Source organism: Magallana gigas, chromosome 1, assembly GCF_963853765.1.
Source record: "Magallana gigas chromosome 1, xbMagGiga1.1, whole genome shotgun sequence".
NCBI classification, from domain to species: domain Eukaryota; kingdom Metazoa; phylum Mollusca; class Bivalvia; order Ostreida; family Ostreidae; genus Magallana; species Magallana gigas.
Genome location: NC_088853.1, coordinates 7,374,761 through 7,401,286, shown reverse-complemented (window position 1 = coordinate 7,401,286; position 26,526 = coordinate 7,374,761). Strand labels below are relative to the sequence as shown.

At 33.8% G+C, this 26,526-nt stretch overlaps 1 protein-coding gene across 2 annotated transcripts in view; it reads right to left on the bottom strand.

The window, feature by feature from the left end:
• Nucleotides 1-26,526, bottom strand: part of LOC105326717 (transient receptor potential cation channel subfamily M member 2) — a 143,976-nt gene that overhangs the window by 33,227 nt on the left and 84,223 nt on the right. For both annotated transcript variants that reach the window (XM_066081983.1, XM_066081991.1), the window contains exon 14: nt 25,922-26,050. In XM_066081983.1, coding sequence (XP_065938055.1) covers nt 25,922-26,050 — 129 coding nt within the window. The remainder of the gene's footprint in view (nt 1-25,921; nt 26,051-26,526) is intronic.

Below are 26,526 nucleotides of genomic sequence, written 5' to 3'. Positions count from 1 at the left end.
CATTTTTTATCAATTCTACTGTGTTGTTTTTTTTGCAAATAAATTTAGCGAGGGTTTTTGTTTATTTTCTTATAAATAACATGTTTTAAAAACAATACTATGTGTAATAAGCATAAAACATGTATGAGTAAACTTAATGAAGAATTTTTAATAGATTATTTTTTCACAGAATGTGGTACATTACATGTATGTCAAAACTAGCGTATATTTCGTGCGCCATAAATTGCAAGTTTTTTGTAAATATCATTTACTTTCATGATAGGTATATATGGTCTCACCAAAATTTTCTTCATAAAGCTACAGCTGTATGTACCACATATATGTTTTGTCACAAGTATACATTTTAAAAAAAAATTCCCAAATTCCAATAGTTGAAATAAACTCAACTCATTCTCTGATAAGTTCATTGTGTTTTGTGCGTGCATATCTTATTTGCCTGCTGCAACAGCAGCCAATCAGTGGTAAGCTGAATCCACAAAAAGAAAGTTTGTGTTTTAGGAGCGGGTAAATTGTTTTTGCGACACTGTCAAGAAAACCACACCAATAATAACAAGAAACATAAATATTCACATAAATGTATTGTGTTGTAAAGTAAAGGTTTTTAACACTTATTGTATCTTGCAAAACATGTGATGACCCTTAATCATCTGTCATACATCTGATATACATGTATATGTAAAAGATGGGAGAAATAACGACGGAACAAACTGGGATTCGAACCTGGCCCTCTGAATCTCTAGTCAAGTGCTCTACCAACTGAGCTACATGTATCTGGCACCGGTATTCAAACCAGTCTGACCGTCACATTCCTCCCCCCTTAAATGATCTTCACTCTTGAAGATCACCCCTGGCAGGAGTTAACCTGTTAGTTCCAGGGGTTGGTCACAACACCAATATTGTAACAGGATGGGAGAAATAATGAAGGACCAAACCGGGATTTGAACCTGGGCCCCCTGAATCTCTAGTCAGGTGCTCTACCAACTGAGCTATCTGGCACTGGTATTCAAACCGGTCTGATCGTCACATATATAAAGAATTATTTTAAACAATGTTGTTCAATAAAAATTAACACTCGCAACCTTCAGTTTTTGTCTGTAATTAATCAATATTGGCTTGCGATCAGTTCTCACTGAGTACCATTTCTCACCAGTGCATTGTTACGTCATTTTATCAGCACATAAAATTATATACGAAAATATGATGTAACAGTGCACCAGCTAGAAATGGTCCTCGGCGAGAACTGCTCGCACGCCAGTACTGCCAGTAGTCAGATTAAAAAAAGAGAATAAAAAATTACTTTTAAAACATTAACAAGGACAATTTAAGTACACATCATAACTGCTAAACAAGAAAAATTATGTGAACTGGTAGAATGGTACGCATAGTTCTAACTTGTAAACAACATGTACAAGTACATGTACCGGGTACCTGTTGGTCTGCTAAACCTCTCTAATGATACAATGATCGGCATCTTAAAGATATTAAAGTCATGTTTTAACTCATAAGTCTGAAGTATACAATTTTATTTACTTGAAGTTATGTCTACAGGGTATTCATGACTACATTTGGAGTCTTCTGTACAAGAATATATGATATGTTTCTAATTAGACCCTGCTTTGAATTTTGAGTTGAAAATTCACAATCTGTTATTTTTTTAAATAGATAAATTCAGTTACCCTTTCCAGTCCCCCATGAACCTCGAGCGAGTCTAAACATCCATGAAACACGTAAAAATTACACGTAAGTAAACAAACACCCACACCATAACAAAAACATTTAACAGTGTGCACGTACTTACATGTACATCTATACTATATACTAAATTTTAACCAGTTAACAAGAACCTTTAAACGGAGTAAAAGCCTCACCTTCTTCAGTAACATCCACATAAATCACACACTTTAATGTCCATCTTTTCTCCTTTATTACTCGTATCTTATCAACGGCTGATCGTCGACAGAAGTGTGGCTGTCAGAATTTCCTCGTAAACGATTCACACGAGAAAAATATCCTCCTTAAACAAATATGTAGTATTGTTCCCTGTGCATGTTCATATGTTTCACAGTAAATTGAAAATGCATGTGTACACCGAAAGAATACACAACTTCTCTTCTGCATTACGGCTCTCTTTTTTCTACAATGCCGTTAGTTACTGTTTACATTCGGCGCGCGCGCGGGGGTTACAAACAGGGGCGCCCCGACAAATAGTTCAACATAGAACGTTTAGATAATGTGTGTTCATTGAATTCATAAATGATATAGATGAAAAAAATGAAATTGAATCACAACAATTTATCTAAGACGCAACACAACGTAATGCAGTAAATGCCTGGGCCTTAAAGTGGCATTTGTTCGCTTGTGTGTCTATGTAGACATATTAACTCGTTCATGTACGATTCTCACATATTTGTTTTATGAAATTTGAAAAAAAATATAGCACAGAACTTGTTTAATTTGATACCAAATGACATTATTTAATATATTAACAATAACTGAATTAATTTTTTTTCATAAAATGATAACGATTTTTGCTATCAGAAAAATACGTGCATGAGCTGCTGACCCCTAATTATAGGGGCCAGCCCTTTTTTCTTAATTTTAAATGAAAACTCTCGTTATTCTAAACAACTTTTGTTCTATATGTATTAACAAAATATTTTTAGTTTAAAGGTTATTACACAAAAAGCAACAAAATTTCAGCCCCCCAAAAATCCTAAACTTTGGCGACAAATAGCTCAAAAACTAACAAAGAAATTACCAAAATTTTCATGCCAGCAAAACTATAAAATCTTCATGCATCTATCATCTGTAGTTCCCGAGATCAACTCTGGACAAAAGACCCCCCAATTTTCAATTAAAGGGCAATAACTCATAACTGGAAGTGAATATTGAAATTTTGAAAAAAACGTCTAGAGATATTAATATCATCTACGTACCCTGAAAGTTTCATAGCAATCAGACAACAAATGTTCGAGAAATCCCGTGCACAAAATTTGCGGGAAAAAAAAATAATAATAAGAAACAGTAGAATAACAGAAGGGTTTTCCGTTGAAAAATGGAAAACCCTAATAATAAGAAACAGTAGAATAACAGAAGGGTTTTCCGTTGAAAAACGGAAAACCCTAATAAGAAAAGTGAAAAAGAAACAATAGAATAATAGAAGGGTCTTCCGCTGAAGACGGAAGACCCTAATAAAGAAAAAGAAACCGTAGAATAACTAGAGCAGAGCTCGTGGCAAAGCCACGAGTAGGTCTTCCGTTGTTGCTGCGGGTTGAAAATATATGTGATATGGTGTCAAACAATTTTAATGACTAAACTTTCAGTTCTGCTTTTGCTATAAAAATGTGTTGTAATTGAAAGCCTGTATATAAAACGTGTTTTGAAAAAGAAAGGAAGAAAATGTTTTAGGAAAACTCTTTGTCGAACACAGTTTGTGAAATCGTTTCAAAATTTCTTTAAAAAATAAGATGTTTAATGGCGAGTTAAATTTTCAAAGGGTAGCAAGCAAAAAAAAAAGGTCAGCGGGAGAATTTATGCAAAAGCGAGCATCTAAATTTTACACCAGACGGTGCTGTTTCATAGAGACACCGTTATGTAACGTGAATTAAAAAACCTTATTTACAGAATTGAATGTTACTTCTCTCGACGATGTAATAATGTGCAAAATCCTTATTTTAATGTCAGTGGGTTGACTAATTACATTTAAAAAATTTCAATTGCGCTTGCGTAAATTGGAATTCTGGGAAGGAGTAAGACAGTCTGTGTTAGAGAAATTCGAAGAAGTTATGAAACTGGTTAGTTTCTAGATCAAACTGCGCATTGATGTATTAAAAGACTATCATGGGTATCGTCAGTAGCCACGGTCCGGAATCTGTATGTGCAGTCATTCATTGTATGTACATCGATACAGCTTTACCATCTCACCTACAGCCATACAAATGAGGGTGCAACCTTCATATACACATGCATAGTATTATAATTCTGGAAACAATTTATCTTGTATTTTACTATATTGCGTATTCATTGTTCACCTAAAATTAGTATTTCACTGGCTGTAGCTAACCTTGCAAGTAAATTAAGTTGCATTACAACCTTATAATTCACAACTTCAAATAAAAGGGTTTTTTTATCAATTTTCATACAATTAGCAATAAATAAAAACCCCAATTGCGCACTTAAGTGTAACTTTGAGAAGCGCATATATTTTTGGGTGGCAGATATGTCGCTATATTATAGTCTGCAAGTCAAGTGAACTATCATGGTCTTTTAAAGAAATAAGAAATCTGTCAACACTTGCAGTACTTCGATGATTTCTATGGCGAGCAACTGCATTGCATAATGTAGTCGTATTTCCCAAGAACAAAATTTCCTTTGACTTCCAACTTTCAATTATAATATATTATGAATTATTCTGTTCATAACTATAGAAGTTTAGCGTGTTCAACAGGTTAATTTATAAGCCACATTCTCAGGTTACGACTTCACATCTTAAATGTGAAGATGATTGACTTCGAATAATAGTCTTATTGTTTATAAAAGCACCCTTCCAACTGTTACTCAATTACATATGTTCTGAGTTGTGTGCGCTAAAGCGACACAAGATTTTCGGTCGCACGTGGCGTTTGAATTAACACAGACTGACCGAATAAACAAACGGGTGGGAAAGTGAAACACGTTGAGGAGAAAATGTCACAAATAAGAAGTCATCAAAAATGATTTTCGACAGATCTGGATATCTTTTCGCCAATTTAAAAAAAAATTCAGGGCGAGCACTTGTCAGCGGGGCAGGAGGAGGGGGGACGCAGCAATGAGTTCGCTTCCACACTGAAACGAACAACCATGGAGAAGAAAAACTACAGAGTAATTAATATGTGACCGATAGTATCTAATATTAAGTTGTTTAAAACTCATGTGAATATTCTTTAAAATAATCATCAAATGTTTCAATTCAGGACAATTGAGGACATTCTTTTATCGTGCTAGCACCTACCGCAAACATGTAGCAGGAACTTTGATTTTAATTTGATTTGACTTTTAAACTACCTTGTACGCTATCGTATTATTAAATCAATGCTTAATCAACTGTACTAGTAAAATAAATTTATCTTTTCATCTTAAACCTATATAATAGTGGAAAACATAATAAAATATAGTTCTGTCCGAGCAAAATATGAAACATGAACGCGTGAAAAAGTACATGTAGAAGAACAAGAGACGACCGCAGATCACTTGTCTACTCGCGCTGGATCTCCTCGGTTATATGTGAGGGATAATCATCATTTAATATTTGTGGGGGGGGGGGGGGGTAAAAATTTTTAGATATACAAACCAACCATTAATTTATGTCTGACGATGTTTCCGATTTGGAGTAAATATCGTTCATTAATATTCATTTACACTCAATTAATGTTTGATTAAATAAATACAGGATGGACAAACTTTTATAACATAAAATTAAAACAGTTCTTGTATTTACGGCAATATAAACTCAAACACGTTCATATTCATCTAAATGTGCGTCGCGGTGTGCGAATCTTGTGCATTAGATAACCACTTACCGCTAGGTAGTTTAGCCGTGGCTGATCTCCTCGGCCGTGGACGAAGGGTAGATTACATGTACGTAAAGGTATGTAACGCACAGACACGCACCGCTCAGAACCCAGAAAGATTTGAAAAGTTTGCAGTATAATGACCATATTCTATCAAATAGAATTTCTTTATTTTTAACGTAAACCCACAATTGATCTATGTCTGATATTGCTTTAGATTGAGAATGACATTGCTTTTATTAATTAACTGAGCAATTTCTTAACTGATACCCAATCCTTTTGTCCATAAACTTTTTTGTGTAATCAAAACTAAAACAATTCTTGAGTTCGCGGCTAAATAAACTCATATATGAGAGACGCAACTCTCGTGTATTAGATAACCGCTGACCGCTAGGTAGCCCAGCCGCGACCATGGTGACCGATTTTCTCGGCCGCCGGCGAGGGAGAGTTTCGTTAACTTTGCCAAATTGCCGCGAGTACTGTCAACACATAATACTTTTTACCCTCATATTATGCAATACCCGAACACAAAAACAGTTTTATAAGATCAATAAAGTCACGAACAACATTTTTTGCAGCGACGCCCATATCGAAGAATTTACCGTTTTAGAGTTATAAAGCAAAGACTTTTAAGGGATCTAGACCACTCATTTTAGGGGCTAGCCCCCTTTTTATGGTATCAAATGAAAGCTCTTAATATTCTGCAAAACTTTTGTTCTATATATGTCTAGAAAAAATTTACGACTAAAAAGTTATTGAGCAAAGATATAAGCAAAATTTAACATTTTTTAAAACATAAATTTCGATGTAATTTTTTAAGAAGTATACGTGGTTTAATCAAACATGTAAAACTAGGAGGACAACGTTCAAGATGTCTACATTAAAGATTTGTAAATCAAAACTACTTGCTACGGATCAATTCGGAGCCTTTGCAGGTACACGAGACCCACTAAAAAAATATTCAAAGGGGAATAACTCAAAACCGGAAGTAGCAATTTCACAATATTTTTTGCTATAGTAAGCTATTGTCATTTCCAATAAACCCTGAAAATTTGAATAAAATCTAATGACAAACAAGCGAGATATTACAGTTTAAAGAAACGTCTAGAAGAAAAAGAAGAAGAAAAATAATAATGAAGAATTTCCAACAGAATCAGTACAAGGTCTTCCGTTGGAAACGGAAGACTTTAACAAGAGGGTGTTCCGTTGGAAACGGAAGACCCTAACTAGACACGATCTCGTTGCGAGCAACAAGGAGGTCTTCCGTGCGAGTTTTTGAAGGTTATATGACCTTGACTTTGATATTTGACCCTTTATCTCCTTATCGGGGCAACAACAAAAAAAATTGATGTTTGAATTTACGAACATCATTCTCAGCATTTATTCTATACTGATTTTCAAAATGATGCCTTTTAAAATATTTGCTCTGTTTGCGGTATGTTATCAAAGTTGTGTACTTCTGGCCCCTTAAAACCCATTTAAAACCCCTTAATACGGAACACATGATAAAATAATTATAATATATTGTTAAATAAATGTGAGATGAACATTATTGTTTCCTAAACATATAACAAAATATTGTTCAGTAAAGTGCTATGAAAGGAAGACTTGAGAGCCCTTTTGGTCCCTAAATTGAAGGGCCAGCCCCTTTTTCTTGGCATCATACGAAAGTTCCTTTGATATTAAACATATTTTGTTTAACAAGTGTTTAGAAATTCTTTGCGTTTTTTTTTAGCTATTTGGGATATGACGTTTTAGAGGCCGACCCCTAATCTCCTTATTGGGGCCAGATAACGAAACTTTTATGATTGAATATTGTTTAAAACATCATTCTAAGTATCTTTTATTCTAATTGCTTTTCAAAATATCTGTCCTTTTTGAGATATATTCGATCGAAGTTTTGGACTTTTGGCCCCTTGAAACCCCTAATTACGTAACGCACAATAAAAATTTTGTAATGTATAGTTTTCTTAGTAAAAGATGAAAAATTCACTTCTTAAACATATTACAAAATATTTCTCAGTAAAGTGCTATGAAAGAAAGACTTAAGAGCCTTTTGGCCCCTAAATTGAAGGGCCAGCCCCTTTTTCTTGGCATCATAAGAAATTTCTTATGGTATTAAACATATTTTTTTTAACAAGTGTTTAGAAATTCTATGCCGTTTAACAGCTATCTGGGATAGGACATTTTAGGGGCCGACCCCCTAATCTTCTTATTGGGGCAAGATAACGAAAATTTTATAATTGAATATTGTTTAAAACATCATTCTAAGTATCTTTTATTCTATATTGCTTTTCAAAATATTTGTCCTTTTTGAGATATATTCGATCGAAGTTTTGGACTTTTGGCCCCTTAAAACCCCGAATTACGTAACGCATAATAAAAATTTTGTGATGTATAGTTTTATTAGTGAAAGATGAAAAATTTTACTTCTTAAACATATTACAAAATATTTCTCAGTAAAGTGCTATGAAAGAAAGACTTGAGAGCCCTTTTGGCCCCTAGATTGAAGGGCCAGCCCCTTTTTCTTGGCATCATACGAAAGTTCGTTAGGTATTAAACATTTTTTTATCAACAAGTGTTTAGAAATTCTTTGCCGTTTAAGAGCTATCTGGGATAGGACATTTTAGGGGCCGACCCCTAATCTCCTTATTGGGGCCAGATAACGTAAATTTCATGATTGAATATTGTTTAAAACATCATTCTTAGCATTTTTTATTCTATATTGTTTTTTAAAATATTTGTCCTTTTAAGATATATTCGATCGAAGTTTTGGACTTTTGGCCCCTTAAAACCCCTAATAATGTAACGCATAATAAAAATTTTATAATGTATAGCTTTATTAGTAAAAGATTAACATTTTTGCTTCTTAAACATATTACAAAATATTTCTCAGTAAAGTGCTTGTCACAATCAATAGATTTATTCATGCTAACTATTTTCCTGTAGGGTACCTCTGATTTTTATTCTATGTTCATATCCTTTTTGGTGCCTCAAATTTTATCAATTCAGGTATTGGTCAATATTGGACTATTCTCGGACTGTTCTATTTGTTTACTATGATGCTATAAATACCCATGTTTTTGGTCAGTGAGCCGGGGTCCATTAGCACGCACTGCAGTAGTAGCACGATGTATAGCTAAACGTAATTTTTTACGGTAACCATCTCCATTAGGGGTAAGTTCGTTTTTCCTTAAACTTTAGTCTTGCTTGTAATATTTAAGACTTTAGGTAACTGTTCTTATACGTGTTCGATAGTATTTTCGTGTTAACGTCTTACATACTTGTTTATTTACCGTAGAGTTATGGTGCGTTTGTGTGACAAGCGTGGTTTGCTAGTTTATTTGTGAGTTTATATTTTGTAGTCTTATACGGCGTTATTGGTCATACATTGACTGTTTTGTGATGTAAAGGGGTCTTATACACTGAACTATATTGCATGTTAAGAGGTCTTATACGCTTAACTGTGACAGTATTTGATAAGTTAAGGGGTCTGATACACTTAACGTTATTGTAGAGCGAGTATTGTTCGGTGTGATTGTATGGCGTGCAGTTACGGTAATTAAGTAAATAAGTATATTGTGAAAGTGAAACGTTTAATTGAAAATATTGTTATTTATATATTATTAAAAGGTTCCAGCAAGGCTCCAGCAATGTCCCAGTGATGATACGGCCATAGTCACCAGTGTTCCGGTATTGAACATCTTACCACCCGTGTAACCTCCTTCGAGTATTCACTTACTACGCTGGAAGCCGGTGGACGGAAGCCGTCATCTTCGGACGTGGTACCGAAGGAGGACACATTGGAGGAACACTGGAGGGACACTGCTGTCCAATATACCAACATAGGACATTGACGATTCAGATATTAGGAACATTTTTTTTTTTGGTTAATATTTTGTGTGTGTGTGTGTGAATGTGTATATTTGTAAATTTATTGATTTAATATATATAGATAAAGATTGTAAATACTTATTGTTGTTCTCATTGCTTGACTGGTTAGACACCCGACGGCTGTCGTGACAGTGCTATGGAAGAAAGACTTTAGAGCCCTTTTGGCTCCTAATTTGAGGGACCAGCCCCTTTTTCTTGTTATCAAACGAAAGATCTTGTAAATATAAATTTTATTTGCTCTATATATAATGTTAAAATATTTTCAGGAAAGGAAATAAAGAACGAAAACCATTAAAAATTACGTCGTTTTTTCAAACTCGATTTTCGGGTCGGGGCGAGCTTCGACGCCTTTGAAGCCAGACAACCATAAATGCCTTTAAACACATCTACAATCTTTTGTCTACAATCCCTAAAAATTTAAATTCAATATCTTTTTTCGTTTAGGAGGAGATAGCAGGACAAAATGAACCTCCAAAAATCACTAAAACGTCAATATCTCCCGAACGGAAATGACGTCATTAAAATAAAAAAATATATATAAGGTTTTAATATACAAGATCTACAAAATTTGAAATTTTCACGAAAATCGGTCAAGTCGTTTTCAAGAAATTGCTTGTACAAAAAAAGCGTAAGAAAAAAAAGATTAAAAATAAAAGGAAAACTAGAGCAAAGCTCGTTGCAAAGCAACGAGTGGGTCTTCCGGTTGTGTCGAGAGTAAAGATAGAAGTTCCTGTAAGAAGCAGAGTTCTAAAACCAACTACAAAGAAAATAAAAAAAAAATATTTTTAAAAAATCGAATAATTCTTAGTACGACTTAACAATGTCTGAATGATTTCAAGAACGAATTAACAAAAACCTTTACAATTTCTAGAACGACTTAATAAAAAAAGTCCCGAATGTCTTCAAGTACGAATTAACAATTTCCGAATTATTTTAGATACGAGTTAATTTAACTTTTAACATAACACTATTTTCTTAGCCAAGAACGTGGAATCAAAATTTCCGGAAAACTCAATTTTTAAATCCAAATATTTTTGAAATGCATTGTCCGATTTAAAAACGGATTTCAGTTTTAAATTAAGTTCAATAAAAGCTCCTTTGTTGCTTTATGATTTTTATCAAATTGTTGGTCAGAAAAGAGTTATTATAAAAAGACTTAATAGCCCTTTTGGCCCCTAATTAGAGGGGTCAGCCCCTTTTTTTATATCAAATAAAAGTTCTCGCTAATATAAACATATTTTGTTCTACAAATGTTATCAAATGGTTAACCGTTATCGAGATATCTAAACAACTGTATTTTAGGGGCCGACCCTTTAACCCCTAACCGGGGCCACTAACAACAAAATCTATGGTATCATATTGTCCAGAACATTATTTTGAACAACTTTTGTTCTACATTGCTTTTAAAAATATTTCCCCTTTTTCAGATATCAATGATCAAAGTTTTGAACTTCTGGCCCCTTGAAACCCCTAATTACTAAAATATTTGACTAAGGTATGATACTGTATAGATAAACAGCTGTACAATGAACATTTTTGCTTCTATAATTAATAACAAATTATTGTTCAGTAAAGAGTTCTTGTAAGAAGATTTAAGACCCCTCTTGACCCCTAATTGGAGGGGCCAGCCCCTTTTTTCTTGATATCAAATGAAAGGTCTTGCAAATATAAACATATTTTGTTCAACAAGTGTTCACGATATGTTAACCGTTCTTAGGTTATCTTTACAAATGTGTTTTAGGGGCCGGCCCTTTATCTCCTAAATGGGGTCATGAACAAAAAAATTTAAGGTGGCATATTGTACAGAACATTATTTTAACCAACTTTTGTTCTACAATGCTTTTCAAAATATTTCTCTTTTTTCATATATTAATGATCAAAATTTTGAATATCTGGCCCCTTTAAACCCCTTATTACGTAACATATGATTTAGGGATGGTACTGTATAGATAAACAGTCGAACAATGAACATTTTTGTTTCTATGATTAATAACAAATTATTATTCAGTAGAGAGTTATTGCAAGAAGACTTTACAGCCCTCTTGGCCCCTAATTTGAGGGGCCAGCCCCTATTTCTTGATATTAAACGAAAGTCCGTGTAATTTGAAACAACTTTTGCATTACATGTTTTAACAAAATATTTATACATCAAAAGATATCACAGAAAATGTGTAAAAATTTCGTGAAAAAATTTGGTGCCAATTTCCAGGTTCAGGCGAGCTTTGAGGCCTTTAGCAATTGTCATCAATGGAAGCATGGGGGTACATTTACAGACATTCATCTACAATCCCTGAAAATTTCAAGCTTCTATCTTGATTAGTTTCGGAGGATATGCGTGGACAAAACGACCCTTAAAAATTTACAAAATCGTCAATATCTGAAACCGGAAGTGACGTCATCATTTAAAAATTTAATAATATGTAGCGCTGATCATGCTTTATCCGTCCTGAAAATGTTGTGCAAATCGGTTGGATAGTTTTTGAGAAATAGCGCTCCAAAAAAGTCAGAAAAAGAAAAAAAAGAATAACTAGATTCGATCTCGTTGCAAGCAACGAGTGGGTCTTCCGTCCGATTTTTGAATAGATTAGATTAAACTTATCATTTCAAAGATAAAATCGTAGATCTAAGCGAAAAAAAGAGAAAACAAATTTGCGGCACTCGGGGCTCGAACCCGGGTCGCCCGGGCCATGTCCACGACTCTATCGACTGAGCTACTCGGACTCTCGCTTCATGACTTTGACGCTTAATTTCTCGAGAATGCCTTGATCGATTTTAAAACATATTACATATTCTGAATCAGTAAAAGGGTCACTATAAGGTGTAAAAATTTCAAAGAAACATATCAAAAAATACAAAAGTCGAAAAATTCAATTTTTCAAATTTCCTTCCCTTGACGACCGGGAGTGACGGCGGACATTCTCATGACCGAGGTTCACCAGAAAAACGCTAGATCTATTATCTCTGAAAATTTCAGTCTTTTATCTTTACTCGTTTTTGAGAAACACGACAGACAAAATTGACTTTGTAAAATCGTAAACGGACGATAACTTCTGACCGGAAGTGTTTTTTCAAAATTAAAAAAAAGTGTATCAGCTTTAGATAAAAGCACGTTAATATTGAAAATTTGGGCGAAATCGATTCAGCCATCTCCGAGAAATCGTCTGCACAAAATCGGTAAGAAAAAAAAAGAATAATAAGAAGAAAAGTGAAAAAGAAACAATAGAATAATAGAAGGGTCTTCCGCTGAAGACGGAAGACCCTAATAAGAAAAGTGAAAAAGAAACAATAGAATAATAGAAGGGTCTTCCGCTGAAGACGGAAGACCCTAATAATAAAAGGCTGTTTTTGTCTAAATCTTAAAGGAAGAGTGTTTTTCAACTTGTACTACAGTCCAACAACCCCTTTATGTTGAATATTTTAGTAAGAAAGTAAATAAAAAAAAAAAAAAAAATGGAGAGAAAGAAATAGAGAGAAAGAAGAAATTTTAGCTCCGGCGAGGCCTTTGCAGGTGTCATAACAGTATTTCATTGAAGGTTCACGTCAAAACATGGCTGACGCAAAATAATTCCCGAATTTCTCTTTGAATTTGGGGCGTTTCCGCCCGGGAGAGGAGCTGAATTTTTGTATGAGATGAGGAACGATGTGTGAGATGTCTGACTACACAGGTTTGGTAACAGTGCGATGTCATTTGAAATATTGATGCGTGTTTTTGTCTGGAGGGGGGTGAAAAGACCCGAGCTTGATTTTCGTCGTAAATAAATCGAAAGTAGAATTTTGAGGTGTGGAGCTCGGATTCGGTTAACGACAATTAGGGGAAGTAAAGTCCTAAAACAATGACTGATGCATTTTACACATGTATTTCAGTGCTGAGATTTTTTTTCGTGTCGTTTATTATTGTGTTTGACTGTTTTATTTCAACAGGATTGATAAAATCATTATAAATGTAGAAATAACGAAATCAGTAACACGTAATTTTATTCCGTAAAAAATTGATGACAGTAACTTCCACAGTTCTAACATTCATAAGTAGTTCACACGCTATCGTAGATACAGACTAAACGGAAAACAAGAAATATACATGCAACAGAAATATTACGCGGCTGCTTACATCCCCTGTACTGTGTAAATTTTAAGTCCTCGTACAGGCTATACTTGCCGCTTGATCTCAGGAATTTTTAGTGAGTTGATCAATCCGCTGCATATTTGGCAGATAATAAGAATGGGGTCCGAGGTACATCTACACAAAATTTCATTAGGATTGAGTGAAGGGCTCGGGAGTTAGAATTTTTTTCTACAGTACATGTCAAGCACGCCAATCGAAACTCAAATGTCCAAAAATTCATAACTCTCTTAAAAATGAACGAATTGGTCTGGTAATTAGTACAGTAATCTAGAATGGTACAAGGTTGAAAATAAAGGTCCAAGATGAAAGATTCAGTCAAATCAGTCCAGAAAAACTTAATGATTTTGAGAATAAGGGAGGGGGGGGGGGTCGGTGCGTGTAGTGTATAAATTTTATTTCCGCGTATAGGCTATAAGCGCCGTTTGATTCTTCTTAATTGTTCAGTCCGCTGCATATTTGACAGACAATAAGAATGGGGTCCGAGGTTTATATTCACGAATTTTCATTAGAATTGAGCGAAGGGCTCGGGAGTTAGAATTTGTTTGTACAGTACACGTCAAACACGACGATTGAAACTCAAATGCCAAAAAGTTTATAACTCTGTTAATAATGAACGAATTGTTCTGGTAATTAGTACAGTAATTTAGAATGGTACTAAGTTGAAATTAAAGGTCCAAGATCAAAGATCAAGTAAAATCGGGTCAAAAAAACTAAATGATTTTATGAATGGGGGGGGGGGGGGGGGGTCGGTCAGTGACTTCTATATTAAACGGAGAATATCAAATTCTAAATATCACATATTACCCAATTTTTAAACAAAATACATATATTAGAACAATGTATAAGCGTTGTTTTAAAGATGTAACTTTTGATTTTTTTCAACATCTTAACTTTATTTCAGTATGAATACATAGCTATGGATGTCAATACTCAAATACGGGGAAAAGCGATATTATTGTAACTTCTTTTACTAAATCAAAACAGAAAAGAACAGAATCCATCATTTTAAAGATTAAAAAATCAGATCTAAGCTCAAAAAGAGGGGAAAGAAATTCGGCACTCGGGGCTCGAACCCGGGTCGTCTGGGCAATGTCCACGACTCTATCGACTGAGCTACTCGGACTCTCGCTTCAGAACTTTGACGCTTAATTTCTCGAGAATGTCTTGATCGATTTTAAAACAAATTACATATGCTGAATCGGTGAAAGGGTCACTATGAGATGTAAAAATTTCAAAAAAAAATATTAAAAAATAAAAAAGTCGAATAATTCAATTTTTGAAATTTCCTTCCGGTGACGACCGGGAGTGACGGCGGACATTCTCTATACCGAGGTGCACCAGAAAAACGGTAGTTCTATCATCTCTGAAAATTTCAGCTCTATATCTTCGCTCGTTTTTGAGAAACCTGACAGACAAAATTGACTTTTAAAAATCGTAAACGGACGATAACTTCCGACCGGAAGTGTATTTTCAAAAATGGATAAAAAACAATAATCTTCAGATAAAGTCGCGTTAATCTTGAAAATTTGAATGAAATCAGTTGAGCCATCTCTGAGAAATCGTCTGCACAAAATCGGTAAGAAAAAAAAAGAATAATAACTAGATTCGATCTCGTTGCGAGCAACGAGTGGGTCTTCCGTCCAATTTTTGAATAGATTGGATTAAACTTATCAATTCAAAGATAAAATCATAGATCTTAGCGAAAAAAAGAGAAAAAAATTTTGCGGCACTCGAGGCTTGAACCCGGGTCGCCTGGGCCATGTCCACGACTAAAACGACTGAGCTACTCGGACTCCGCTTCAGAACTTTGACGCTTAATTTCTCGAGAATGCCTTGATCGATTTTAAAACTAATTACATATTCTTAATCAGTAAAAAGGTCACTATAAGGTGTAAAAATTTCAAGGAAAAATATTAAAAAATAAAAAAGTCGAAAAATTAAATTTTTGAAATTTCCTTCCGGTGACGACAGGAAGTGACGGCGGACCTTCTCTTGACCGAGGTACATTAGAAAAACGGTAGATCTATAATCTCTGAAAATTTCAGCTCAATATCTTTGCTCGTTTTTGAGAAACCCGACAGACAAAATTGACTTTTTAAAATCGTAAACGGACGATAACTTCCGACCGGAAGTGTATTTTCAAAAATGGATAAAAAACAATAAACTTCAGATAAAGTCGCGTTAATCTTGAAAATTTGAATGAAATCGGTTAAGCCATCTCTGAGAAATCGTCTGCACAAAATCGGTAAGAAAAAAAAAGAATAATAATAATAACTAGAGCAAAGCTCGTTGCAAAGCAACGAGTGGGTCTTCCGTTAATGTCGGAAGTAAAGCTGGAAGTTCCTGTAAGAAGCAGTGCTCTTAAACTGATAACAAGAGTAACTAAAATAAAAAGATTTTAAAAAATCGAATTATTCCTGGTACGACTAAACAAAATCCGAATGATTTTAAGTACGACTTAACAAAAACCTTTCCAATTTTAAGAACGACTTAACAAAAAAAATCCGAATGTGTTTAAGTACGACTTAACAATTATTTTTGGTACGAGTTAACTTTACCATAAACATTATGCTATTTTTTAAACCAAGGACGCGGAATCAAAATTTCCGGAAAAATCAATTTTTAAACCCCGATATCTCTGTAATGCATCGTCCGATTTTAAAACGGCTTTCAGTGTTAGATTCAGCTTAATAAGCTCTACAAAACACATATTCATTTTTGATTTGATCAGAAAATTCATTTTTTCGAAAAATTTGTTTCACTTCCGGTTTGGACCGGAAGTGACAGATTTTCATTTCGAGCCTTATTACAGAGGTAAATCGACCAAATCATAACCATTGAAAATTTCAAGCCTCTATCTTAAAGCGTTTTTGAGAAAAGTCCGGGACAAAATGACTTTTTGAAATTTTTAAAAATGACGTCACGTCAAAACGGAGGTTACGTTCTCTATAAAACTTTAAAATTTTTGAGGGACGCCAACTTGCAAAAATCTCTGAAAATTTCATCAAGATCGGTTTAAAACCTTTTGAGTTATGAAGCAAAAAAGGAGTCAGAAGAAAAGAAAAAGAATAATAACTAGAGCAAAGCTCGTTGCAAAGCAACGAGTGGGTCTTCCGTTAATGTCGGAAGTAAAGCTAGAAGTTTCTGTTAGAAGCAGAGCTCTTAAACCAACAACAAGAGTAACGCAAATAAAAAGATGAAAAAATCGAATTATTCCTGGTACGACTTAACAAAATACGAATGATTTTAAGTACGACTTAACAAAAACATTTCCGATTTCAAGAACGACTTAACAAAAAAAATCCGAATGTGTTCAAGTACGACTTAACAATTATTTTTGGTATGAGTTAATTTTACTTTGAACATTACGCTATTTTTTAAACCAAGGAAGCGGAATCAAAATTTCCGGAAAAATCAATTTTTGAACCCCGATATCTCTGTTATGCATTGTCTGATTTTAAAACGGATTTCAGTGTTAGATTCAGCTTAATAAGCTCTACAAAACGCATATTCGTTTTTGATTTGATCAGAAAATTCATTTTTTCGAAAAATTTGTTTCACTTCCGGTTTCGACCAGAAGTGACAGATTTTCATTTCGAGCCTTATTACAGAGGTAAATCGACCAAGTCATAACCATTGAAAATTTCAAGCCTCTATCTTAAAGCGTTTTTGAGAAACGCCGCGGACAAAATGACTTTTTGAAAATTTTTAAAATGACGTAACGTAAAAACGGAAGTGACGTTGTCAAGAAAACTTTAATGTCTTTGAGGGATAATAGTTTCACATTATCTCTGAGAATTTCATCAAAATCGGTTGGAAACTTTTTGAGTTATAAAGCCGAGAAGGAGTCAGAAAAAAAAAGAAAAAGTATAATAATAATAAAAAGAAACCGAAGAATAACAAGAGGGTCTTCCGTTGAAAACGGAAGACCCTAATAATAACTAGAGCAAAGCTCGTTGCAAAGCAACGAGTGGGTTTTCCGCTAATGTCGAAAGCAACGCTAGAAGTACGTCTAAGAAGCAGAGTTCTTAATCTAGTAACAAAGAAACCTAAGTACAAAAGATAAATAAAAAATCGAATGATTCTTGGTACAACTTAACATGATCCGAATGTTTTTAAGTACGACTTAACCAAAAACCCTCAACCATTTCAAGAACGACTTAACAAAAAAAACAATGTGTTTAAGTACGACTTAACAAATTTGACTTCATTTTAGGTACAAGTTTACTTTACCTTGAACTAACATCTTTTTTCTTAACCCAGAATGCAAAATTAAAATTTATGTAAAAAATCAATTTTGTTTAAAACATAATTCTGAGCAACTTTTCCTCTTCACTGCTTTTCAAAAGGTTGACCTTTCGTACTGTGTGCTCGTTGCGTCATTAATTGTCAGAAACATATCGATGTAAAGTTTACTTTACTGTACTTCTGTGAATATTTTCTATGTAAAATTACTATGAACCAGACAACATTGAAATGGTGAACATTTCAAAGGGCCCCGCTTATGTTATTTCAGAGAATTCTGCTTTGACCTTGACCTATAACTTGAAATTTTTCCAGCTGGCATAGAACTTTTAATTCAATTTCATTCCCCCTAACATACATGCATTTTTGTTCAATCTGACCAAGATTAAGCATATTTGAAAAATAATCTACTATTTATAACTAATTTTAAAAAGATCTGCTATGACTTTCACATTGACAGACTTGGTTCAAGGTCACTGCACGCCATTAACCAATAAACTCTGTAAAGGTAAAATATTAGCCAAATAGGGGCTAAAAGGAGAGTATATCTATGCTCTTAAAATATGGATTTTTGTGTGATCTGATATGACCTTGACTCTTCATCTACAAATATCATTCGAGGTCATTGCATATATTTTGAACAAAGGCATCATGTGGGTGAAGTATGAGGCTGAATGGAGCAAAGGGAGAGAAGATATACTCCGGACAAGGATTTTTAAAAATATAATTCTGGTATGACCTTCACATTTTCTTTTCACTGAAAATAGGTTCAAGGTCACTACACACCCTTTCACCCTTTACTCAAAAGCTCTGCTTATGTGAAGTCTGAGCCAAATAGGGGTTAGTAGAAATTATATATGCTCTCAAAAAAGGATTTTAGAATGATCCGATATGATCTTCACCCGTTACCTAGAAATTTCATGCAAGGTCACTGCACATCGTTTAACCATAGAGACACTCTGTGAGTATTAGCCAGATTGGACCAAAGGGAAAAAAGATATGCCCCAGACAAGGATTTTATATATATAATTCTGCTATGACCTTAACCTTATACCTTAGAACATGGTTCAAGGTCACTGCACATCCTTCAACCAAAGGAACCCTGTGGATGATGTATGAGCCAGATTGGGCCAAGGGGAGAGAAGCTATGCTCCTGTCAAGCCATCTCGGATGGACAGACGGACAAATTGATCACTAGAAGGCGCCCGCATAAACATGCCTTTTTATCTAATTTAAAATAGTATCCATGCTATCTGCCCATGGTGAATAGTCATCAAAACCATTCATCAGCAGAATTTGATTTCCCTCCTTTTTAAGGTGGTATTGGACATCTGTCTATATTAATGTGGATTAAAGAACTATATAATTGAAAACTTTTCACCGGTTTAGAATTTTCAAATTTTACAATATTTAACCAAAAAATAGCTTTTAAAAATATTTGAAAAGGTAAAAATTGTAAAAACCCCAGCGGGATTCGAACTCATGACTTACAGGTTCCTAGTAAACCCTCTAACCCACTGTGCTAAGGAGTTAGGTGACCATTTTTGAAAAGAAACTACATGTATTATATAATTACACTTTATTTTATTGTTTATTTCGATAAACAATACGTCACAACATGGAAGTGTCCCATATCACCTTAAACTTGGAACACCTCTGACCTAATAAGATCGCCGCATTAAATACAAAGTTTGATTTAACTCTAATTTGTTTATCATCAAGAAATTCTGCATCGCTGACAAATAAAGTTTTCTTCTGTATAATGAAATACCAATTAACTGACTATTCGGACAATAGCAAGTTTATTGTCCCATTCCACAGCAACTATTTCCCTTGGCTTTGCCTCATTAAATAGTTGCTGTCTTGGGGGACAATAAACTTGCTATTGTCCTCATACCCAGTAAATACTAAATAGGCATATGATATCCCATCCACCTACATTTCATGTTATATAACCTCCCGTTTGTAACCTTCAATTTCACTGTAAAGTCAACATATCTGTCATAGCCGCAAGTTTCACAATTTATTTCTGCTTCTCATGTACTTAAAATTAGGGGCCTTAATATTGCTTACCAATTCCAACAAGAGACATCCCTCTAACTATTGATAATCATTAAAATTTATTTCATGAATCTTCGCAACAATGATAAACCTTCAAGTACAGTCACTCTCAATTTTACAAAAATATTGACATAACTTTATCCGAAACTGTTCCTTGTATCTTTAGCTTAATTAGTACACTAACATTTTTATGAAAAGACGGTTTGTCTTAGAATAAGAAAGCTAATGCAATTCTGAGAAAAAGAATACCACATATTGCCAATTCCATTGAGGTTTAATAAAAATATGGCCATTTAAGTGAACCCACCATTTCCAATTTCCTTTAGTAAACACAGATTTACAGGGTTCTCCATAGTAAAACATCTTTACCTGACCTTTTAGAGGTCAACTTTTGTTCAACCACCTTTAAAAAGAAACCTTATTCAATACAACATATGCCTACATGATATAATCATGATAAAAGCTTCACATCACTTAGAAATACCCTTACATGTATACCCCCCACCCGCCAATCTTTTGATTTTCATAAAAAGTCATGGTTTGAAATGTTTTACCTAATTTTATGAAACATGTGGCAATTTCCTTGAGTCATTTCTCACACATATTTGAAAACAATCATCAATGATTCTAAAATTTGATCTTTATTTGTTTATTGTATGATTTGTACCATTTTAATTAACAAATAGACAGCTGTCCTGCTTGTGATTTCTTGTTTTCATGAAAAAAGTAAGCTAACAATCATATTTAGTGAATATCTAATCTATTCTGATTTGTAGTCTTCTTCTAACCATGCTAAAACAGTAAGTTACAACCTGCAAGTTAGACATCTGCCTTAAATTAGAATTAAATTCAAACACACCCAGGTAGCTGGAGACAGAGTTGATTTCAATGAAAAATGTTCAAATTTGACATGTTTTTCTACTTTTTTATGCATATATACCTTAGAAAGGTAGAAATAGGTTGTTTCTTGTTCATTTCAAAAGTAATTATCATAGCAGATGTTATTTCAAAGTCAAATGTACATTTACATATCCTACATGTAATCTTAATGCGGACAATTAAATAGAGGGGGGGGGGGATTTCAATTATGTAAACACATCTAAATATCTTTATGAAATAAAAAATAAAGGAAACGTATTTGTATACTTTTATTGAAAAACAAATTTTCACAGCAATTATGAATTTCTTTAAACAGCCTTAATTTTGTTTTCATAATTTCTTATCAAACACAAACCACAACATGGCAAGTTCCATTATTGTTCATGCATTATCGGATTTAATTTGAATTACCGGTAAATAGTCTGTAGAACACAAGGAATATGCATGTGGATAGAGGTGACAGGTTAATCTCAGGAGCTGACCCACAAGAATCAACAGGTACCGGTAAAAGCCATGTGGTAACAAGAGTCTGTTTTGAGCTGAAATAAATAAAAAAAATAATTAGCTGTGTTTACATACATGTACTAGTAATAGCTGTGTTTACATTAACATATGCATAGTATTTCTGTAAAAAATACACTGACCATGCAGTGTAATAAGTATGACATATCCCAATACATGACATAACATTTAGGCAGTACAAGATCAAAAATTTGCATATCAAGTCATAATATTAAAAAAATTTCATAGGTATAAACACTTATCAAATTGAGAAAGAGAGAGAGTTTGAGAGAGAGAGAGAGAGTTTATTACCGTACTTGTAGTGCAACAGTCAATATTTCAATTCGTAAATTACAAACGAATATTACCCACTGAACAGCGTCATAGTACATGTACTGGTATTAGCTTCTGGTATACCATTTTTTATCAATTCTACTGTGTTTTTTTTTTTTTTTGCAAATAAATTTAGCGAGGGTTTTTGTTTATTTTCTTATAAATTACATGTTTTAAAAACAATACTACGTGTAATAAGCATAAAACATGTATGAGTAAACTTAATGAAGAATTTTTAATAGATTATTTTTCAAAGAATGTGGTACATTACATGTATGTCAATCTTTATAAAACTAGCGTATATTTCGTGCGCCATAAATTGCAAGTTTTTTGTAAATATCATTTACTTGCATGATAGGTATATATGGTCTAACCAAAATTTTCTTCATAAAGCTACAGCTGTATGTACCACATATATATTTTGTCACAAGTATACATTTTAAAAAAAAATACCCAAATTCCAACAGTTTAAATAAACTCAACTCATTCTCTGATAAGTTCATTGTGTTTTGTGCGTGCATATCTTATTTGTCTGCTGCAACAGCAGCCAATCAGTGGTAAGCTGAATCCACAAAAAGAAAGTTTGTGTTTTAGGAGCGGGTAAATTGTTTATGCGACACTGTCAAGAAAACCACACCAAATAATAACAAGAAACATAAATATTCACTTAAATGTATTCTGTTGTAAAGTAAAGGTTTTTAACACTTATTGCATCTTGCAAAACATGTGATGACCTTAATCATCTGTCATATATCTGATATACATGTATATGTAAAAGATGGGAGAAATAACGACGGAACAAAGTGGGATTCGAACCTGGCCCTCTGAATCTCTAGTCAAGTGCTCTACCAACTGAGCTACATGTATCTGGCACCGGTATTCAAACCAGTCTGACCGTCACATTCCTCCCCCTTAAATGATCTTCACCCTCGAAGATCATCCCTGGCAGGATCGAGTTAACCTGTTAGTTCCAGGGGTTGGTCACAACACCAATATTGTAACAGGATGGGAGAAATAATGAAGAACCAATCCGGGATTTGAACCTGGGCCCCCTGAATCTCTAGTCAGGTGCTCTACCAACTGAGCTATCTGGCACTGGTATTCAAACCGGTCTGATCGTCACATATATAAAGAATTATTTTAAACAATGTTGTTCAATAAAAAATAACACTCGCAACCTTCAGTTTTTGTCTGTAATTAATCAATATTGGCGTGCGATCAGTTCTCGCCGAGTACCATTTCTCACCAGTGCATTGTTACGTCATTTTATCAACACATAAAATTATATATGAAAATATGATGTAACAGTGCACCAGCGAGAAATGGGTTGGCGAGAACTGCTCGCACGCCAGTACTGCCAGTAGTCAGATTAAAAAAAGAGAATAAAAAATTACATTTAAAACATTAACAAGGACAATTTAAGTACACAATGACATCATAACAGCTAAACAAGAAAAATTATGTGAACTGGTAGGCATAGTTCTAACTTGTAACCTACATGTACAAGTACATGTACCGGGTACCCGTTGGTCTGCTAAACCTCTTTAATGATACAATGATCGGCATCATAAAGATATTAATGTCATGTTTAAACTCTGAAGTCTGAAATATACAATTTTATTTACTTGAAGTTATGTCTACAGGGTATTTATGACGGAATCAAGTTAAGTCGTACCCAACCCGACTCGCACCCAAACCAACTCGTACCCAAATATTTGAGTACGACTTCACTAGTCAACTCGTACCCACGGGAAAAATATATTTATACTAGGAAAATAAAATACAATAGTTTTCATTCATATGTTATGTTTTTTATTTATGTTTTATTTAACTTTAAATTAACTGTTGCCTAATCCATTTGATTACTCAAAAAATATGTTTTAATTATAAAACAATATCTAATATAGTGATTTACTTACCGTTTTCTTGCAGGAAACACACCTCTTTCGAACCATGTTGATCTACCAAAAGTGATGAAAATGTGTGTTTTTTCTTAATTATGAGCAGCATGTTTATTTTGTGCTGACAAACTCATCGGTTGATAGGATGAACGGAATCACATAAAGCAATTAATTTTAATTTTAATTGATGATAGTTAACCTGCTCATAACCATTCATGATCCGTCCGCATTCAAGTACAGAACTACAGTATACCAGATTTTTATAACAAATTCTTTTAAATTTGTTATACAATTCGCATATTAATGTTATCGATAATATACAAAACATAACAACATACGAATAAAAGCCATTCATTTTATTTTCCTAGTATAAATATATTTTTTCCCCGTGGGTACGAGTTGACTAGTGAAGTCGTACTCAAATATTTGGGTACGAGTTGGTTTGGGTGCGAGTCGGGTTGGGTTCGACTTGACTGTAATTATTCATGACTACATTTGGAGTCTTCTGCACAAGAATATATGATATGTTTCTAATTAGACCCTGCTTTGAATTTTGAGTTGAAAATTCACAATCTGTTATTTTTTTAAATAGATAAATTCAGTTACCCTTTCCAGTCCCCCATGAACCTCGAGCGAGTCTAAACATCCATGAAACATGTAAAAATTACACGTTAGTAAACAAACACCCACACCATAACAAAAACATCTAACAGTGTGCACTTACATGTACATCTATACTATATACTAAATTTTAACCAGTGAACAAGAAACTTTAAAAGGAGTAAAAGCCTCACCTTCTTCAGTAACATCCACATAAATCACACACTTTAATGTCCATCTTTTCTCCTTTATTACTCGTAGCTTATCAACGGCTGATCGTTGACAGAAGTGTGGCTGTCAGAATTTCCTCGTAAACGATTCACACGAGAAAAATATCCTCCTTAAACAAATATGTAGTATTGTTCCTTGTGCATGTTCATATGTTTCACAGCAAATTGAAAATGCATGTGTACACAGAAAGAATACACAACTTCTCTTCTGCATTACGGCTCTCTCTTTTCTACAATGCCGTTCGTTACTGTTTACATTCGGCGCGCGCGCGGGGGTTACAAACAGGGGCGCCCCGACAAATAGTTGCACATAGAACGTTTAAATAATGTGTGTTCATTGAATTCATAAATGATATAGATGAAAAAAATGAAATTGAATCACAACAATTTATCTAAGACGCAACACAACGTAATGCAGTAAATGCCTGGGCCTTAATGTGGCATTTGTTCGCTTGTGTGTCGATGTAGACATATTAACTCGTTCATGTACGATTCTCACATATTTGTTTTATGAAATTTGAAAAAAAATATAGCACAGAACTTGTTTAATTCGATACCAAATGACATTATTTAATATATTAACAATAACTGAATTAATTTTTTTTCATAAAATGATAACGATTTTTGCTATCAGAAAAATACGTGTATGAGCTGCTGACCCCTAATTATAGGGGCCAGCCCTTTTTTCTTAATTCTAAATGAAAGCTCTCGTTATTCTAAACAACTTTTGTTCTATATGTATTAACAAAATATTTTTAGTTTAAAGGTTATAATACAAAAAGCAACAAAATTTCAGCCCCGAAAAAATCTTAACCTTTGGCGACAAATAGCTCAAAAACTAACAAAGAAATTACCAAAATTTTCATGCCAGCAAAACTATAAAATGTTACCGACAATTTCGCCAAATTTCATGCATCTATCATCTGTAGTTCCCGAGATCAACTCTGGACAAAAGACCCCCCAATTTTCAATTAAAGGGCAATAACTCATAACCGGAAGTGAATTTTAAAAATTTGAAAAAAACGCCTAGAGATATTAATATCATCTACATACCCTGAAAGTTTCATAGCAATCAGACAAAAAATGTTCGAGAAATCTCGTGCACAAAATTTGCGGGAAAAAAAAAAAATAATAATAAGAAACAGTAGAATAACAGAAGGGTTTTCCGTTGAAAAACGGAAAACCCTAATAAAAAGAAACAATAGAATAACAAGAGGGTCTTCCGTTGGAAACGGAAGACCCTAATAAGAAGAATAAGAAAAGTGAAAAAGAAACCGAAGAATAATAGAAGGGTCTTCCGCTGAAGACGGAAGACCCTAATAAGAAAAGTGAAAAAGAAACAATAGAATAATAGAAGGGTCTTCCGCTGAAGACGGAAGACCCTAATAAAGAAAAAGAAACCGTAGAATAACAAGAGGGTCTTCCGTTGGAAACGGAAGACCCTAAAAAAAAACAAATCAATAACAATAAGGTCTTCCGTTGGAAACGGAAGACCTTAATAATAATAATAAAAAGAAACCGTAGAATAACAAGAGGGTCTTCCGTTGGAAACGGAAGACCCTAATAATAAATTGAAATTGTGTTTGTCATCTTTGTTTTGCTTACATAGTCTATCCTTCCCTCTTAGCCAATATAGTTCAGCCAGTTCCCTCCGATTGAAAATGACTGCCCACAGTAAAACATCGTCAACGCCAATATCTGAGTTGCTTTCGTTGGTGTTGGAAGCTTTAAACTCTGAAAATAATTTTAAAAATACAAAATGTTGTATACATTTATCAATGTGTGTTAAGAGTATCGTTAGGTATAGCAAACGGGGTTTAATCTAATAGTATACAACTGTATTCCTTGTATATTCCTAAGATATGTTTTACTGAATTTTTAACCCCTTTTTTACACTATAATAAACATTCAAATCAGTATTGAAATTTCGGATACTCTGTACAAACGACTGTGATTTCATTAGTTTTTCTATGAACATCTTATTTAGTGAAGAAATGTTGCGTCGATTTGTTCAACGATGAATTTCACGCAAATTTAAGTTCAATTGATATTGTATTTTATTTGTTTTCTAAAACTATGCTTAAAAGACAATGTATATTGTAATTCGGTAAAGCGATCTGTGATAGTGGATTACTTTGTAAAAAAAATCACAACCTCATGTTGACCTACCTTTACTCCAGATATATGAAAGACATAAACCTCGAGATTTA